This window comes from Aspergillus nomiae, assembly GCF_001204775.2.
Source record: "Aspergillus nomiae NRRL 13137 chromosome Unknown contig00038, whole genome shotgun sequence".
Lineage (NCBI taxonomy): Eukaryota > Fungi > Ascomycota > Eurotiomycetes > Eurotiales > Aspergillaceae > Aspergillus > Aspergillus nomiae.
The window spans coordinates 47,708-64,587 of NW_015378093.1; the positions used below are offsets into that span (position 1 = coordinate 47,708).

General features: G+C 49.0%; 5 protein-coding genes across 5 annotated transcripts; 2 read left to right on the top strand and 3 right to left on the bottom strand.

Moving 5' to 3' along the window:
* Positions 1–1,027: 1,027 nt before the first annotated feature.
* ANOM_003435 (uncharacterized protein) lies at positions 1,028–4,711 on the top strand (the record flags this gene model as incomplete). Its single annotated transcript, XM_015548692.1, has 6 exons — positions 1,028–1,344; positions 1,396–1,484; positions 1,530–1,667; positions 1,723–2,538; positions 3,145–3,637; positions 3,697–4,711. The coding sequence occupies 6 exons, from the start codon at positions 1,028–1,030 to the stop codon at positions 4,709–4,711; spliced, it is 2,868 nt and encodes a 955-aa protein (XP_015410005.1).
* A 517-nt stretch (positions 4,712–5,228) lies between these two features.
* On the bottom strand, positions 5,229–8,336 carry ANOM_003436 (phosphatase family protein; the record flags this gene model as incomplete). Its single annotated transcript, XM_015548693.1, has 1 exon — positions 5,229–8,336. One exon carries the CDS (start codon positions 8,334–8,336, stop codon positions 5,229–5,231), a length of 3,108 nt encoding a protein of 1,035 aa, XP_015410010.1.
* A 751-nt stretch (positions 8,337–9,087) lies between these two features.
* ANOM_003437 (Dcp1 family protein) lies at positions 9,088–10,020 on the top strand (the record flags this gene model as incomplete). The annotated part of the gene is made up of 1 exon (XM_015548694.1): positions 9,088–10,020. The coding sequence occupies one exon, from the start codon at positions 9,088–9,090 to the stop codon at positions 10,018–10,020; it is 933 nt and encodes a 310-aa protein (XP_015410013.1).
* A 260-nt stretch (positions 10,021–10,280) lies between these two features.
* Positions 10,281–11,520, bottom strand: ANOM_003438 (bifunctional triacylglycerol lipase/ester hydrolase; the record flags this gene model as incomplete). The annotated part of the gene is made up of 4 exons (XM_015548695.1): positions 10,281–10,342; positions 10,415–10,647; positions 10,718–10,902; positions 10,972–11,520. 4 exons carry the CDS (start codon positions 11,518–11,520, stop codon positions 10,281–10,283), a joined length of 1,029 nt encoding a protein of 342 aa, XP_015410021.1.
* A 325-nt stretch (positions 11,521–11,845) lies between these two features.
* ANOM_003439 (SMEK family protein) lies at positions 11,846–15,895 on the bottom strand (the record flags this gene model as incomplete). Its single annotated transcript, XM_015548696.1, has 9 exons — positions 11,846–13,232; positions 13,294–13,730; positions 13,794–13,961; positions 14,028–14,828; positions 14,882–15,208; positions 15,288–15,337; positions 15,403–15,516; positions 15,576–15,655; positions 15,782–15,895. 9 exons carry the CDS (start codon positions 15,893–15,895, stop codon positions 12,630–12,632), a joined length of 2,694 nt encoding a protein of 897 aa, XP_015410020.1. The 3' UTR covers positions 11,846–12,629.
* Between the last annotated feature and the right edge of the window lie 985 nt (positions 15,896–16,880).

Genomic DNA, 16,880 nt, shown 5'->3' on the forward strand with positions numbered 1-16,880 from the left:
AGCATTATGTAAGTCCATTGTGGGCCAATACCAGTAGCAGAAAGGCTTCTCAATAAGCTTCAATAGGAAAAAGTTTGAAAGCACCGTCGGTTGATGATGCTGCGTGATGGCAAACAGACAATGGTGGATGGATTGACGGACTTCTAGGTAGGCCTGACATTTGGGGACATGCTGATACAGATATATGCATGCTACCTTTGCTTGATCCACGCAATGAGAGACCTAACTGTTCACTATTAGACTCATAAAAGGTTAGTGTCTAATTCATCTCCCAGTGGCCAAGCTGGGAATTAATGGTGCGATTCATTAAGGTACTGTACCTGCGAGATATTATACACACCAGCGCATTATACATGCTCAGCCATAACCAAGGAAAGCAGAGCGGTATCTAAAGATTAATCCAGCAAGTGAGAACAAATTTCATGCTTAGCACAGGGGTTTATAAATCGGTGAAGAAGATTATAGGGCTATTTTAATCAGTTACAGACACCTTTGTTGAATGTAAGCCACTGTCTCAATGATTCATGGAATTAAACCAGTCACTCACATCAACGAGATCATTAACTCTAGCCTGGGGTGGAACTAAAGAGGCATATCACAGGAATGTACTGGTATACCATATACAGCATTCACAGTCTATCTGAGAGGTATCACTTAATATATCCTCCTTCTGTGCTCCGTAAGATGCCGTTCACGAGGCCCAAACTTGTTGAGCTTGATTGGCAAGACGTGAATCTAGTCATGCAGTAGTCGTTGCTGCTGTGAAGAGCGATGGTGTGGCTAGTGAACAAGGGTATGTGGAGCCGAGAAGCAAATTATTCGCTCAGACATCCAGAAGGACCAGATTTAATGTGAAGGACTCTATATGTGTTTGAAGGAGGTAGCGGGAACGGCAAATTCACTGTTCTCGTTGCCCTGTGATTTCATATTCGTCTTTCTCTTTTGTAACTAAATCCAATCTTCTCCTCAATTATGCTTCGGAAAGAACCAACATCAAGCTCCATCCCTATTGTATGCTTGGCTCAATATGAGGTCGTCGTCGTGCAGACAGGATCATGCGCTGCGTGTCATAATAATTGGCTGCTCTGTGGCTGGTCTCACTCTAGCCCACGCTCTGGCCAAGCGGCGAATTGACTATACTATCCTTGAGGCTCACGATCACCTACCACTACCGTTTACAGGAAATGCTTTCACCTTGCTTCCCAGTGGATCACGGATACTAGCACAACTCGGGGTGTGGGAAGAAATCGCGGCGGCATCAGATACAATCCACAGTCATTCGACTTTCCTTGAGGATGGAAGCTTGTTAAAGAGGATTGATGTAGAAAGACTCCTTTCCATGAGGTATGCCTTCCTTGTGCGACTTGTGATTGGGTATGTCTAAAGCCTGACTAGGCATGGTTATAACCTAGCAGTCATCCCACGATGGAGATTTTTGCAAATTCTCTATAATAGCCTCGAAGATAAACATCGCGTGCTTTTTGGTAAGTGCATTATGGCTTTGAATCAGAGCTCTTGACAGGCCAAAGTGGAATGCGCCGACGGCTCCATATTTACTGGAGACCTGGTCGTTGGCGCCGATGGAATCCACAGTGTCTCACGTGGCGAGATCCTGAAGTGTACTGGGTCCTTGAAAGCATCACAAGATCCAAGGAAGACACTTGAAGGTCAGTAGCAGCATCATACCTATCCCACCTCAATGTTAGCTGAGCAGAGTTTCAGGCTTGACCTCAGAATACTCCGGCATATATGGCATCTCGCATCCTGTTCCGGGGCTGTCTCCAGGCCACGCGCATCGCACGTACGGAAATGGATTCTCCTTCATAGTCAACATTGGAAAAGAGAACATCTTCTGGTTACTATCGTTCCATGCCGGGAAGGTGCACCGTTACCCTGATATACCGCGCCATTCGCAAGACCGGGCATCAATCGACCAGCAGGTCTCCCCATTTTTAGGTGCGCATGTCTCTTCGGATGTTCGATTTGAAGAACTGTACTGTAATGCAATCACATGTTGTCACGTCGCCCTTGAGGAATTTCTCTGTGAGCAATGGGCTGCAGGTAAGCTTGTGTGTATTGGGGACTCTGTTCACAAGGTCTGGCTCAATTTCTTTCGCTATACCTCCCAGCTACTTGAGTATGTTATTTACAATGAAACCTGGCAGATGACACCAAACCTAGCCCAAGGCGCCAATTGCGCAATTGAAAGCTCTGCCTCGCTAGCCAATCGTATCATCCGCACTGTTGACCGATACAGATCCTGTGCACGCCCAGATAACCCTGAGGAGGATATGGGCCTAGAGGCATGGGAAGAGTCCAGAAAGCAGAGGATGAGACGCTTTTACGCGTATTCGTGGATTCTGGCTCGCTGTGAAGCTTTTTCTGGGCCTTGGTTCAAGGCCCTTGGCCTCTATATCGGGTCCTTCCATGGAGAGCAGGTAATCAGTTACATATCCGACATTAGTCCCGAGTCAGAGTACCTGGAATACTTACCGCAATCAGAGTATCACTTGAAATCGCGATCTGAGTTGCGCCAGAGTGGGCTGAATCAATTGAACCATCTCTCTGTTAAGTTGGCATTCTGGTTATTGGATGCTTTGATAACAATGTGGAGCTTTTGTTTCGCTTAGAGTATATACTTGCATTGCGATCCCTCGCGACTGTAGCATATAATACAAGACATTTACTGAGCAGGGCCTTGAGTACCCTTACTGAAGCGGCTGCATGTAGATCAGACAAATTGAGGTTATTGGAGGAAATCTGGTATGTGTAAGAATACTGTACATACATACATGCAGGATCGTCATTCAGCTGAAGGTATCTCTTGGCACATAGCGTCATCCTCGGTATAATACAGTTTCTCTCCGCAATTGAATTGGGGTTGAAGATTAGTGATTGGGGCTTGAGTCACGAACTACTCCACTCGACCCCGTCTTGGCTTTGCCGGAAAAGGGTAAGAAGGGATCTGCAAGTGATGCGATGAGGTACCGTACTGTACTCCGTATGGATGTATGTACGTGACCTACACATGATTCAATCATGGCTGAACCTGAGGATCCTTTCACGACCTGAGGCACACTACTCTCTCCCTACCCTTCCTTTTCTCTCATTTCATCCTGGCTGCAACTTTCCTCTCATACTCAGGATCTCGACCACAGCAGATCGGAATATGGTCCACCAATTGTCAAGCCGACCCTCCTCCTCCTGGTTCCTCAGTCATGCGACCATCAGCTTCTCCCTTCCAGAACAATCAGACTAGTAATCCCCGCGCCCATTCCCCCGGTTCCATGAATCTTCGCCAGCGAGGCCCGGCCCGCTCTGCCACCTTCGCAGAGGGTTGTTCATCAAATCTAAAAAATGAACGACGCAACTCGACCTTCTCAGATTCGGTCTCCGAAGCACGGAATTCCATCCGATCCTCCACTGACGACCTATTCTTCCCGCGCGCAGCCAAGGGTTCCTTCGACGCTGCGGATGCGTCCAATGAAGAGTCGCACTGGCATTCTGCACCCTTGGGCCTCGCCCTCCTGCCTGCCATCGCGGGGGTATTTTTTCAGAACGGAAGCGCCGTCGTAACAGACGTTACTCTGCTGGTGTTAGCAGCCATCTTTTTAAACTGGTCTGTCAGACTGCCATGGTAAGACAGGCCCATACGATTGATTACACCTCATTTTCCCCGGCTAACCAGTATGTCAGGGATTGGTATCGCTCCGCCCAAGCGATCCGACAAGACAAATTCTACGATGCGAACGAAATCCCCGTAGACATAGAGATCGACCACACCCAGGATGCAAAAACAGACTCAGTCCCAGCAAAACAACGTGCAACCGAAACAGCCAGCGCCGCCAGTAGGGAATTGCAAATCCACGAAATCGTCGCCCTGGCTTCGTGCTTCATCTTCCCGCTCATCGGAACATGGTTGTTACACGGAATCCGATCCAAGCTGTCTCGACCCTCAGAGGGCTTAGTCTCGAACTACAACCTAACCATATTCCTCCTAGCATCGGAGATCAGACCCTTCGCCCATCTATTACGAATGGTCCAAGCGCGCACGCTCCATCTCCAGCGCGTCGTCGCATCATCCACCGAACCCCCCAAAGACAGAATAGACGCCAGTAAGATAATCGACCTCTCCAAACGACTGGAAGAGCTCGAAGCCCACATAGCAGAAGCAGCTGCGGCGCGCCTCGCCCCTAGCCAGGAACAGTTGCAGCCCCAAGCGCAAGACTCCCTCGTCTCACATACCACAACAGAAGTGCGGAAATCGGTCCAACCGGACATCGATGCCCTGAACCGCGCCGTGAGACGCTACGAGAAACGTACCGCGATGACTTCCTTCCAGACGGACTCCAGAATCGAAGCGCTAGAGGGTCAGGTCCGGGATGCTATTTCTCTAGTTGCTGCTGCGCAGCGTTCCAACGTACGGAAACCGAAGAATTCTGTGCTCCTGCTGCTCGAGTGGCTTTATACGCTTGTTATGCTCCCTGCTCAGGTCTTCGCGTCCTTGGCTGTACTGCCATTTCATGTCGCGAGACGGTGCCTGCGGTTTGTGCAGGATATTTTTCTTTCGAAAGCAAACCCACAACCAAAACTTGCGAAAGGCAAGCTACCGCAAGACCGTAAAGCGCGGTCCCCGAAACGCCCAAGACGAGTACCCCAGCAAGACTCTGCAGAGACACAAGGACTAAAATCCATTCGCGAATATACATGATCGTTTATTCGTCGCGGTGTGATTATAGTATACATGTTCTTACAGTGCTGATAGTAAATGTAGAATGACTGATATCCGAAGACGGTCTCTACTTCTTTATCCATTACTACCGCGTGAGTATTTCCGACCAAGTTGATTCCAGTGTGTTGGAATGGGGAAGAATGGGATATTCTAATTAAGCATTGCTTTCTATTGTTCTCGGCGGCCTTCTTTGGCTTCAGGCAATAGTTAGAAGTGTATAGTTATATAGCATACTGTCGCCGACTATACAATACTTACTAAGACGTTTATGATACCAAACGCCGCAACACATGTTCCATACACGCATCGTCCAGATGACGTCTCTAGTAGTTACCGTCGAATAGTCTAAAGGTTATAAAAAGAAGTAGTATAATACAACACAATGCATACAGAACCCAGCTCGAATCTATAGGTATTACAGTATATCCTAGATTATCAAAGGAAAGGAAAATACACATCCAGGCGCATATATACGAGACAAGCACTGTATAAGAGCTCAAGACCAACCACCGGAGGGACCTTTATTGTCAACCCCGATGGTCTTCAAGAAAGGCTCAATTATACTTCGTTTCCGGTCCTTCTGTGCTCGCGCTTCTTTGTCCTTTGCTGGGACAGGGACGTTGGCGGAGATAAGGACACTGGAGAATATACCCGCTAGGGCGGCTTCGACGGCTTGGCGGCGAACAGCGAGAGGATTGACGGCCGGTTCTGGTGCGTTTGAGGTGAAGGTGAGGGTTCGCCGTCGGAGATTGCCTGCGGCTGCGACTGCTGCTGCGGCTGCTGTTGCGGTTGGTGTGGTGGGTTGTTTATTGGGGTTGGCTTGCTCGTCGGACTGCCTTTCGGAAGAGTGTCGTGGGGGCATGGATGTTACTGGGGCGACTTCATTGGCGATGCGAGCAAGCATGAAGGTGACGAAAGTGAAGGAGACGCTGTGGGCGGGGGAATATGCTAGGCTCTCTAGTACCCAGGCTTGGGATTCTTCCCAGGATAAAGGCGGCGCTTTTGTCTTTTCACGGGCGAGGATTTGCTGATCTAGATCAGACCAAACGGGAGCAGTGACTATCCCATCTTTCAAAGATCTAAGAAATACCAGTAAGGTCTCGCTTAAGATCTCCAGACGGTGAAGCGAGGATACTTCGGGTGGAATGACATGGTTGAAGGATTTGTTAGTGTCCAAAGCTTCCCGAATAGCTGCCAAGAGGTGAGAACGCTCTTCTTTGTCTGTCAGAGTCCATGACTCTGGTTCGAACGGCCATGCAAACCCATGTGGCTCTCTAACCCACGGTGGAGAGTCTTCCGACTCGCCTCTGATCATGCTCCATTCGGCAATAGCACGTTCGGACAACTCCGATATTGATTCCGTCAGGCGGAAAAGCTCCCGCGGAGCTGACAGAGGGATTCCTACTTCGTCCTTCTGACGTCTCGTCATATCTGTAGCGGGCAATGTGCGCGCACCCGCTTCCGGCATGACGGTAAGTTCTTCCAAACTGCGACCAAAGCAGGTGGGCAACCACTCTCCATATGCAGGGATGAAATGATCTCGGCCGTTGGTCACCCGAAGGACCAAAACTTCCTCTAAGCTCAACTTTCCGTCATTGAGCAAACGTGCAAGCTGTATATCTTTGACGCATGCAGTAACTTGAATATTGGTAAGTTCTCCAGGCAGTAATGTACACTCCTGCAAAGGTAACGTAGATGGTTGATCTTCAGGGTTGTTGCGGTGCGGCGGTTCGATCTGATATTCAAGCCAAGACGGGTGATAATGACAGCCTTCTCCTTGTTCGGGCTTTTCGAATGAGAAAGTTGCAGGCACGCCGCTAGTGTTCGCAACTGTCAAAGATCGAGCGACGGATACATCAAATGGCACTTCACCAAAATCCAGTGCATTTGGATCGTTCGTCTTCTCCTTACTGGGCTCATGGCCGTGGCTGTCCACCACTACCGTCAAACCTGGTCGAGACTCATTTTCAGCTTTGTCCAGCTCTCGGACCACTTCCTGGTGAATCTTGGCCTTGAGTTGAGGGACAACCGATTCATAGGTTATAGTGAAGCCGGCTGCTAGAGGCTTGTGGTCAGATGAGAGGATTCCTTGATGCGAAATATAATAGTCAAGTCTAAGTGATTGGTCCGGATCACTCTGCGAGCTGAATGAAGCATCGTCACTCGCGTCATCTTTATCGGGGTCGTATTCGTCTGCACTGTCTGCGCCATCAACATCAGGATCATAGTCGAATAGAACGTTGTCATCTGCTGCAGCCTTATCTAGTCCCCTAGCTTTCATTTCTTCGTCCCGTTTCCTGGCTTCATCTGCTTCCTTGGCTAACTGTTCATGCCTTAACATATCCCTCCGTGTCCGATACAGAATTCTATCGCACCAACTAGGACCCCGTTGCTTTTCACTAGAATCGAATTTGGCGACGCTTCCTACATCATACTTGTACGTTGGCAGAAAGGATATGCTACCTTCCCTCCATCCTTCGTGGAACGCCTTCTGCTTGCTTTGTTGAAGGCGAAGCTGATCATGCGGAAGTAAAGACGATATTGTAGTTTGCAAAGATGCAGGGTCTGTGTGGGGGTCCACGTCCTCATCGGAAACGGGCGGAGGAGCTCTACTTGTCTCATCCGTCCGTTTTGGTGACTCCTCTGAATCTTCTTCATCAGCCACATGTGTAGAGTTGTGCGTTTTATCGTACTCGTTCTCTGTATGTCGAGCAAGGACCTGACGCACGTCATCTCCAGGTATATCCTCTAGTCTATAATTAAGATCACCAAACCAGAAAGCGAAGTCTTCTTTGCCTATACTCTCGGTGGGCTCATCCCTAAGTGCACTTTCAGTATCGATCGGGTCAAACTTTGTGCGTTGGAGAATTTGGGAGGCGTCCCAGTTCCGTCGTTCCAGGCTGGTTTTATCCGACCCAGCTGCCAAATGAGAGTTGACGAAGACAAGACACGTAGTCTCACCCAGCATCAGGCGCGTTACTGCAGCGCCTTTGTTTCCCATGTACCCGAACAGGCCTGTGCCTACATTGGCACAACTGACCGACGAGACAGTCTCGGCAACAGAAGGAGAGGCGTAAATCAACAGCAACAGCCCTACCAGTTGCGACTCTGCGACTAATTGGTAGCCTGACGGTAAGGCATTCTGCATCGCAGCTTTCCACCTATTCGCTGGCGCTGGATCAACGTAGGGCCTCAGGGCCTCCGCCGGGGAAGATATATCCACAATCTCTTGTAACCCAAGAACGTAGAGTCCTACCTGATCGAACTCAGATCCAGATTCATTCGGGTGATCATCACCCGTTTTAGCAGGGGCTTCTTCTAGGCCGGAGACTCGTAACCCGGCGAGCTGTTCGCATATCCCCTCCCGCTGAACAAACCACTTTCCGATATCTTCCTCCGTACCTTGAATGGCAGCCACATTCCACGTTCCAACTTTGACCCGAATAGACTGTTGAGTTATATACTCGGATTTCCTCGCTTTAACGGCCTGCGGGAGCGATGAGGGGTCGAGGGAGGCATCAGGAGACGATCCGTCAGAGTGCGAGTCACCTGCGCCGGCACCGACCGGCGACTGCGGCGCGCGCTGTTCGGTATCTGACACCATGCTGAAGAGAAATACTGGAATCAGTTATAATAGAAAGATTGGTTATCGCCTGCTGCAGAGCATTCTATAGAGGCCCGAAACCCCTCGGTAATCCGCAAATTAAGCGTTCACCTTGTGCTTTGGCAGCTTTTCAACAGCAGCCAGTGTGAGTAGGACAATGATCAATTGGAGCGAGGCGGGGCGATCAGAGGGTCATTACGACAGTACAGTAATTGCTGATAGAGCCAGTTAAATGCCAAGTGCCTGTGCGAATATCACGCGCCTCACTGGCGGGAAGTATAAGAGACAGTCAAGAGGAGTGGGTTTGCCCGCCAGTAGGATAGGTATGAGCCGATATGAATGACGACAACGATAAGAGGATCGCGCCGAAGCCAGATAACGCCGAGACGTCTTCGAAGCGAAAGATTGGGCAGTAGACACAAAATTAGACAAATATCGAGCCTAATGATTGAATTGGACTGAAAGGATCAGGAGGAAGCAGAAGTGGTTGTGGATCATTTATCGTCAGCTGTGCTTTCGCTCTGACGAAAGCCCGTGGGGCTGCCGACCGCTTCCTAGAACGGAGCTACGATTTCATCCATTTAAATCACCCGAGCTTATTTGCGACTTTCGCTCATTCCTCCATACCAACACTTGTTATTATTGATTCCCTGTTAATTCATTCACTTGATAACTACTGTCCCTTGGCTCTCTTAACCCCTGCCAGAAGCAGCCCATATTTATCTCCTCTTCCTCTTCCTTAAGCTTCATAATGACAACCCGCAGACCCCGACGGCAAAACAACAACAATCACCGTCACAATCAGCCTCAACCCTCGGACTACGAATCAGACTATCAGAACTATTTCTCAGATACCCAACAACAAGAAATCAACATGCCACCTCCCCCAGTCCGCTCAAACGAAGAGCTGAACCTCTCCGTCCTCCGCCGTCACAACCCCGCCATAACTTCAATTCTCTCCCTAGCGCCGTACGCCGTCATCTACATATTCAGCCCAACCACACGGCAGTGGGAAAAGAGCGGAGTGGAGGGCTCACTGTTCGTTTGTCAGTTATCGCAGGGGTCTCTAGGCGAAGAACGATACAACGTCTTCGTCCTGAATCGGCGGGGTCTGCATAATTTCGATGTTCCTCTGACGGAAGGGGATAATGTGGAAATTACGGAGGAATATGTGATTCTCAAGGTCGACAATGACTCCGGGTTGGGTGTGGATAATAATAACGGCATGAATGGGAAAAGCGCCGATCTTCGCATATACGGTCTTTGGATTTACTCCGAACCCCCTCCCAACTCTACGGCCGAAACGCGCAGTATCAATGCCCAGGTGATTCGGGAATGCGCCATACATGCAGGTCAAAGTTTGAAGCTGGCCCGCGAGCGACTGGAAGCTACTCGCCAGAATGGGCTGCACGCTGCAGCCGCGGCTGCGGCTTCTACGGCTGACCCCGTGGACGAGGTGCAATCAAGTGTTGCCATGGGTCGTCAGGTCTCTTTGAGGGATCTTTTTGGGCAACAAAGGGCCCAGGATGATGGATGGAGCACAACGGCGCACCATGTTGGTCCCCAGGGATGGCCCCAGCCTGGGATGAGTGGTCCGATGGCGCAGCCGCAGCCACAACCGCAACAAGATGTACTAGGCGATCTATTTAGGAGGGCCGGGTTAGCGTACCAGGGGGGTCCATGATCGAGGAGCCCCCGCCATTGTCCAAGAGATGTCTGTTAGGGGCCTAATGTCATGACACTTGCGATACCCATGATATTTGCACAATGAGCGCAGTTTCCCTCCAATGAAACAACAGACAACCCTGCATTATAATATAAATTAGAGACAAGGTGATATAAAGAAGCATATCCTGTCTAAATACCCCTTGTCAAATCTAAAGAGCAAGTCTATAATTACCCCGACATAGAATCACCAACAACAAACCATCCCTCCAAGCTCCATCAATCCTGGACTATATCCAACACCATATCGGCCACTTTCTTCGCCACAACGTCGCTATGTTCTACAAACCACCTACATCAGCAAACCCCACCTCCAAACACCTCAAAACAAGGAGACAGGGAAAGGAACTCACTCAAAACAAAAGCATGCGGCAGCCCCTCCTCACAAACAACCATCTTCGGACCACGCTCCGTCTGCCCTCTCAACTCAACCACCTCATCTCTCGTCCGCTCCGCAACCCAATGATCATTCCGGCCAAAGTAGAAGAACAATCGAGTAACCGGATCCTTGACGTCCGACATGCCCCACACGTCGTCACTCCATTTATCCGATGTGATAGTCTGCATCTCATCGGCAGCCATGTGTCTAAAGCCCTGTTAGAATACTTTCAACCCCTCTTCAACACACTTCCCACTAGAAAATAGAGGAAACATACAAAGCCTGCTGCACACCATACCCGCTTTCCAAGAAAGCAGCCGTAGTCTCGACCATGTTATCCCGCGGCGACCCCATATAGAACCTAATCAGAGATCGTAAAAGACTACCCGGAAGCAGGGCCGTCAGGATGCGGACGAAGAAGCCCACTACAACAGCCAGCTGCGGGATAACAGATAGCATGCGCTGCGATAGATCCGATTAGCCTATGGGTTTCAAACAGCCCAGTAAAAGAAATAGACAATGTATACTCACCGTCAACTTCTGCCCGGAAGGCGACTTCGCAATATCAACAACAGTGGGAAACAGCATAACGCCGCCGATGATATCGAAATCAACAGAAGGCGATGTACCACTGGTCGAGCGCTCACGATGTCTCCGTAGGAGCTCCATGGCTATGTAGCTGCCCACCGAATGGCCGATGAGAATCACTTTTGGTCTTGGTGATGGGACCCCGTTTGATGCTTTGCTGGAGTTGGTGAGAAACTCGTCTAGCTTGTCTTGGACAAAACAGATCTGTTCTTCCAGGTCATAGTATCTGGGTTTAGAGCCTGGTGCTTTGGTAAGCTCGAATCCTCCAAGACTGTGTCCGTAGATCTGGAAGGCATGGCTTTTTCTTGTCTGTTGTGTGGATTGTGTGTTTAGCTTGTCTGAGAGAACGGAGAGAAACGTGTGGTAGTACCCAATGAGGCCTGGGTTGCCTGATATCATATAGATGGTGATGGGAGCTAGTGATGGGTCGGATGCGGACGATGTGTGGAAGAAGCTGTCCGCAGAAATATGGGGTTGTCGAGTGGAAGACATAGTGGTCAGGCACTTTCGGGTTAATGTCGAGGCTTTTAATATATTTTTATAGCCTATGCGTGTCGAATTGGCATATCTGAGGTGGTACATGAGTGGAATTCACTTATAGAAAGGGTATGGAGTTCGATAAATTGATTCGGAGAAATCGGAGTTCCCGCCATGCCTCGGCACCGATTTAGATTTCATCATCAAGCTACAAATTACCTATACCAACACTCTATTACAAAGTTTAAGACATTTGGATACGATATGTCGTTCTCAACAATAGTTCAGAGACGCGGTTCGTTATGAAGGTAGCGAGTTACTGTGCCGACAAGTATGTGCACTAATATCTCTTCAGAAGAATGCAAATATCAACTCTCTCGACAACCCGCTCCATCAAACATTCCCAATCATGATAAGGAATAGAAAGAAACGAAATCCTCCATACCAAGACCTCTGAAATGCAGGCATACGCACACAGTGATTCATCGCAATTCATCGCATCCAGCCAGACTCCATCCCTATCAACCAGAGCTCCTTAAACCCCATAGATAGACCGAAGAACAATACAGAAAGCTCCAGTTATGCCAAAGACCCAGGTGGAATAACACCGACCATCAGACGCAAGAGGCCGGCAGCATGCGCGCTACTTCCTCGCTTCTGATTGCATATCATTTTGTTTTTTTCGCCACGCATTGACAGTGCAAATGAACCATGAGGTGCGCAAAGGAAGGACACTCAAATAAAACAAGATTGGAGAAAGAAACAAACAGGACATGGTAGCTGTACACCAGGCCAAAATTTCGACGATGAGAAGGTAAGAACAAGACGGAAATCGCAGGCTTCAGAGCAAGTAGAAACCTAATACATGATATCTAAGAATGCCAAAAGAAAAGCACAAAGATGTATAGCAAAGGATGAGGGAATCATACAGAGATATGCAGTGAATCAGTAAAGGGAAAATGAAGAAATGAAAAAGACTAAACCATTACTTCATCTGGTATCTAGGAGATTCGCGGGAAATGCAGGTAGAACTCCAAGTACTCGGACAAACGAGGACGATGCTTGCGGGGAAACCCAGTCATGCGAATTCCATGAATGGCAGGAGAAATATCACGGGAGTATAGCTAACCACTTTCACCGTGGTTCTCGCCACGGTTCTCTTTCTCACTGCTTGGTGTACTTGCGGCAGAGTCAGTGGAATCCGTCTCTGATGACGGTTTAGAGCTAAGATTGATGGCTATCCTTTTGGGTGCTGTGCTGCCAGTCACGGTTCCCAAAATACTCTGAGTTGCCCCTTTTTCAGTAGCAGCTGAGAGCGACCCAATTGACACGCTCCTCTTCTTTCGCAGCATACTAGCACCCCCAGGACTGCCACTGGTTGAGCTCCTTCGTTTCGGTCCAGTACTGAGCTTAACCAGCTCATCATCGTCCTCCTCTTCACGCCGGCGCTTCTCTGACAGACGCTCCGGAGGCGTCTGCACTGTCGATGAAACCGGAGTCGACGGTGCGTCCACAATGGAGTCGGTAGCGGCGTCAAGGGTTGGGGTGCCTTCTTGCCGTACCAACTGTTGCTGCTTCTGCTCCTCACTATCCTCCGGCTTCGTGTCCATAGCATCGTCATCCTCATCGTCATCTGGATAGTCGACTAGAGGCTTGACCACTGGCGAGGCGGAACCGTTCTGCATCTGAGGAGCCATTGTTGCATTGGCCGCATTGTCATGTTGCCACTAGCAAAAAAGATCAGCACACTGATTGGTAATCATTAATAATGAGTATAAATTGTCTTACCTCTTCCTCATCATCAGATGTGTTGAAATACTCTTCCTCTGCCGCATCCATCTCCCTAACACCCTGCCAACGTTGTCCGTTGGGCGGCACTCGACGAGCTGTTGTACCTTCATCTTGAGAGTAGAGAGTTGACTCAGCTTCTGTACCATAGCCCTGCATTTGCTCATAGCGTAGGATCAAGTCCTGGAATGTGTTGACATAGGTAATATTCTTGAGCTTTTCACCGTATTTTTCAACGACATGCAGAACTATCGGTTTGATATTTTCACGTTTGATGAATTCGAAAAGTTCGAGGCAAGCTGAATTAAGGAGGTTATCGCGTGGCATTGTTTCATAGACAATGTCAAGAATCAAACCAAACGTGTTGTTATGTGTCATCAGAGCTTGGTAAAATGTGTCTTGGAGGCTAATTAATGTACGGAAAAATTTCAATGCGACTTTGGCGAAGGCAAGCAGTTAGATAGAAACTTCTGTACACGATTTTGAATAGGTCAACTTACTCAGCTTGAGGTGCTTCTGGGGCACTGTAAGTAACTGAGCAACTCTGGGAGCGAGTGCTTCATTATGGATGACAGCACGACTTCTGTACAGATGTTGACGGACGAAGAAAGTAAGGATATCAACAAGATGGGCATACAAGGCCACCTCTTGAAACCTGAGGTCGCTAACTAAAGAAGTGAAAGAGAATTAGCCGCGTGAACAGACTGAAGCTAATGTAGACCAACAATACTTACGGCTGGCGCGGTTCTCAAGGCGTTTTAATGGCATGAATAGCCTCTTTGCAGACTCATCAAAGTGGTTTTGAACAAAAGCATCAGAGAGAATATTAGGACGTGGCTTCGAGTACTGTTCGGGTCCAGCCCGACCCATCGTGTCTTGCAAAAGAATCTGGGGGTCCAATAGAACCTTGACTGCATCTGCGAGTTGATTTTTAACACCGAGATCCGACTCTAAGTGAAGTAAATCAATCAACGTATCAGTCAGCGGCGTCTTCTTCTCATTGACGGCCTTGAGCATATAACCCCGCATCATGAGAGGATCATGGTCAAGCAGTGCAACTAGAATATCAATTCCAGTCGTGCGCATAGCGGGGTTAGGGTGCTTAATAGCGAAGGCGATCACAGCGAAAAGGCCATGGCTAATGAAGTTTGCGAAGAGATTGGCGCGCGCCGGGGCTTGCAGGTTTTTGGCAATGGATGCACATTGATGGAGGAACTGCACTGCATCCTCCTTGCGCTTTGCATCGGTATTTCTCGGATCAAACACCGTAAATAATTCCTTCAGGAAGGGGCCGTTTGACTGGATATGATTTACGATCTCGACCTGGTTGAAAAAGATCAACGAGTTGAGGACTGAAAAAGTTGGGTCGTCTAAGATCCGGGCCAAGACCACATCCTTTAGATACTGCAAGCGCCAGGTGTACCGGATTTTGCGACGGATGAGGGCGTCTTTAATCGGGACCACCTCTTTGTAGCGTGACTGGTCTGCGAGGTATTGCCGATGGTTGGCTTTGTGTGTCGGAAACTCGGGGTCGTCTGGGATTTCATCAGCAATGGCACAATAACACAACAAACCCCATGTCACGTACATTCCAACGCCCCCACAACTCCTAGAATAATGGGGTCCGTAACGACGGTCTCGATAATGGTGTTGTCATTGAGAAGGATGAGGGATTTCATGATATTGCAGAGACGGTGTAGGTCCGGCAGGCTCTCGAGATCTTCTGCCACTGTGACCAATGGTATGAGCTTTGTTATATACTCTTCCCGAATAACAAACTTCGACAATGCGTCTCGGCCGGCTTGTGTCATGCTGGCTGCTCTCATGACATGGTCAATTTCGGGGAGGTTTCCGAGCTCCGGGGCGGGTAGCATTATAGATTGATATGTTTCGAGATCGTCGGAAAAGGCATCGTCTAGGGAAGAGCCCCTGGTCAGTAACGATAGTCCACCAATTTGCCAATGACAGACGCAATAGGAATGCCGGGTGTTTACCTGCTGCTGCCAGGTTCGTAAGGTGTTGTTGAACGCCATTGACAAAATTCCTTTCGCGATCGTTGTCAGCCAAGAGAAAAGGACACTGAGTCACAATGTCCAAGCGATATCCTACCAAATCACGGCGCAACCCTCAGGCTCCTGGAAGCTCAATGCCATATCCGTCCCATTGGGTTCCGTCCATACTATCAGGGTCTCTGGTAGTGTCGCACAAACGTTAGTATCTTCCCTGTTTGAGTTTGCGATGCGGAGGGCGATGGGAGAGTGGAACCTTGCTGTTTCTGGTACCCGTCGTCTTTGGAGATTTTTGTCTCCAAAAGTACCCGTTCGGGTTCATCTTCAGATTCGACAAATATTCGCGGTTCATCCTGCAGGAAGATAGAGTGGGGATGTCAGCGACCGGGATGAATGTTTGAGAAAGCGCGACCCGTAGCGTTTGCGCCCGACGACCGATGTCGCGCTGGACGGACGATCCCCCATGCGATGAAACTTACGTCCAGGATCTGACCAGTACAGAAACCAGTACCTCTATCAAACCAGTCGTTATCCCTCAGTTCGTAGACCTTGACTCGTTTGCGATCGCTGGGCGGTTGCACCTCCAACGCCATGATCTGGCAACAGGGGGGAGGTGGCGTCTCGTCACTCCGGGACAACTCAGGAACGAGTGCACCGGCGCGCAGAGAGGCCCGAAGTTGCGGGAAGGGTAAGAGTGAACCGCTGCCTTGTCCGGATTGGACGAGGGGTTGCGGACGGGATTAAATGGAAGAAGTATGATGGGGGGAAAAGAATTGTGATGGGGATGATGAGAAAGAAGGACGGATCGGAAAGACGAATAGGTCACAGGTGATAACGGGGATGGCACACTTTGCTGCTTCTGCTGCGAATGATGAAAGATGATCTGAGTTTGGGTCGGGACCACCTGACGGCCTCGGTAGCGGTCGGCCGCTATTTTTCTTCTTCTCTTTTGTTTTTTAATTAACTCTTGGGGTTGGCGGCGCGCAAAACTGGAAAATCAAAACCAGCACAAGCACACGCGACCGAAAAAGGGACGAACACCAAAAGAGCTGAAACTGCCGTATTGATTTAAGGTACCCAACCCTTGCCTGATCGGGTGTGGGGTTCAGCGTCGAGATTGTTGAAAATCTCCGGATCTACTTTCTACAAATAATCAGGAAAAGAAAAGAAAAACCAGTAAATAAGAAGATAAGAAAGAGCCAAGTATATCTGGGGGGCCCCGGTTTAAGGTGAAAGGAGGATAGTTTGAAGCACTGATCGAACAAGGTGGTTTCGAGAAAGGAGAGAAGCCGGCAGACTACGGGGATCTGCAAGGCAATGAGTGGATGAAATGACGTGCACCCGCGGTATTCACACCAGCACCAGAATAGAAACCATCTCGGAAAATGGTATAAATTCAAAACAATAGAAATAAAGTAAGCACAAACATGAAGCATGCTTCCCTGAGGGAAATTAAAGAAGACGATCTCCATGATTCATGTATGTGTACGGAGTATATGTCGATAGTACAGTACATTTAACCTATGATTTACAACTATAATGGTTCCTCAGTTAATTATAGCTATGCAATATATATAA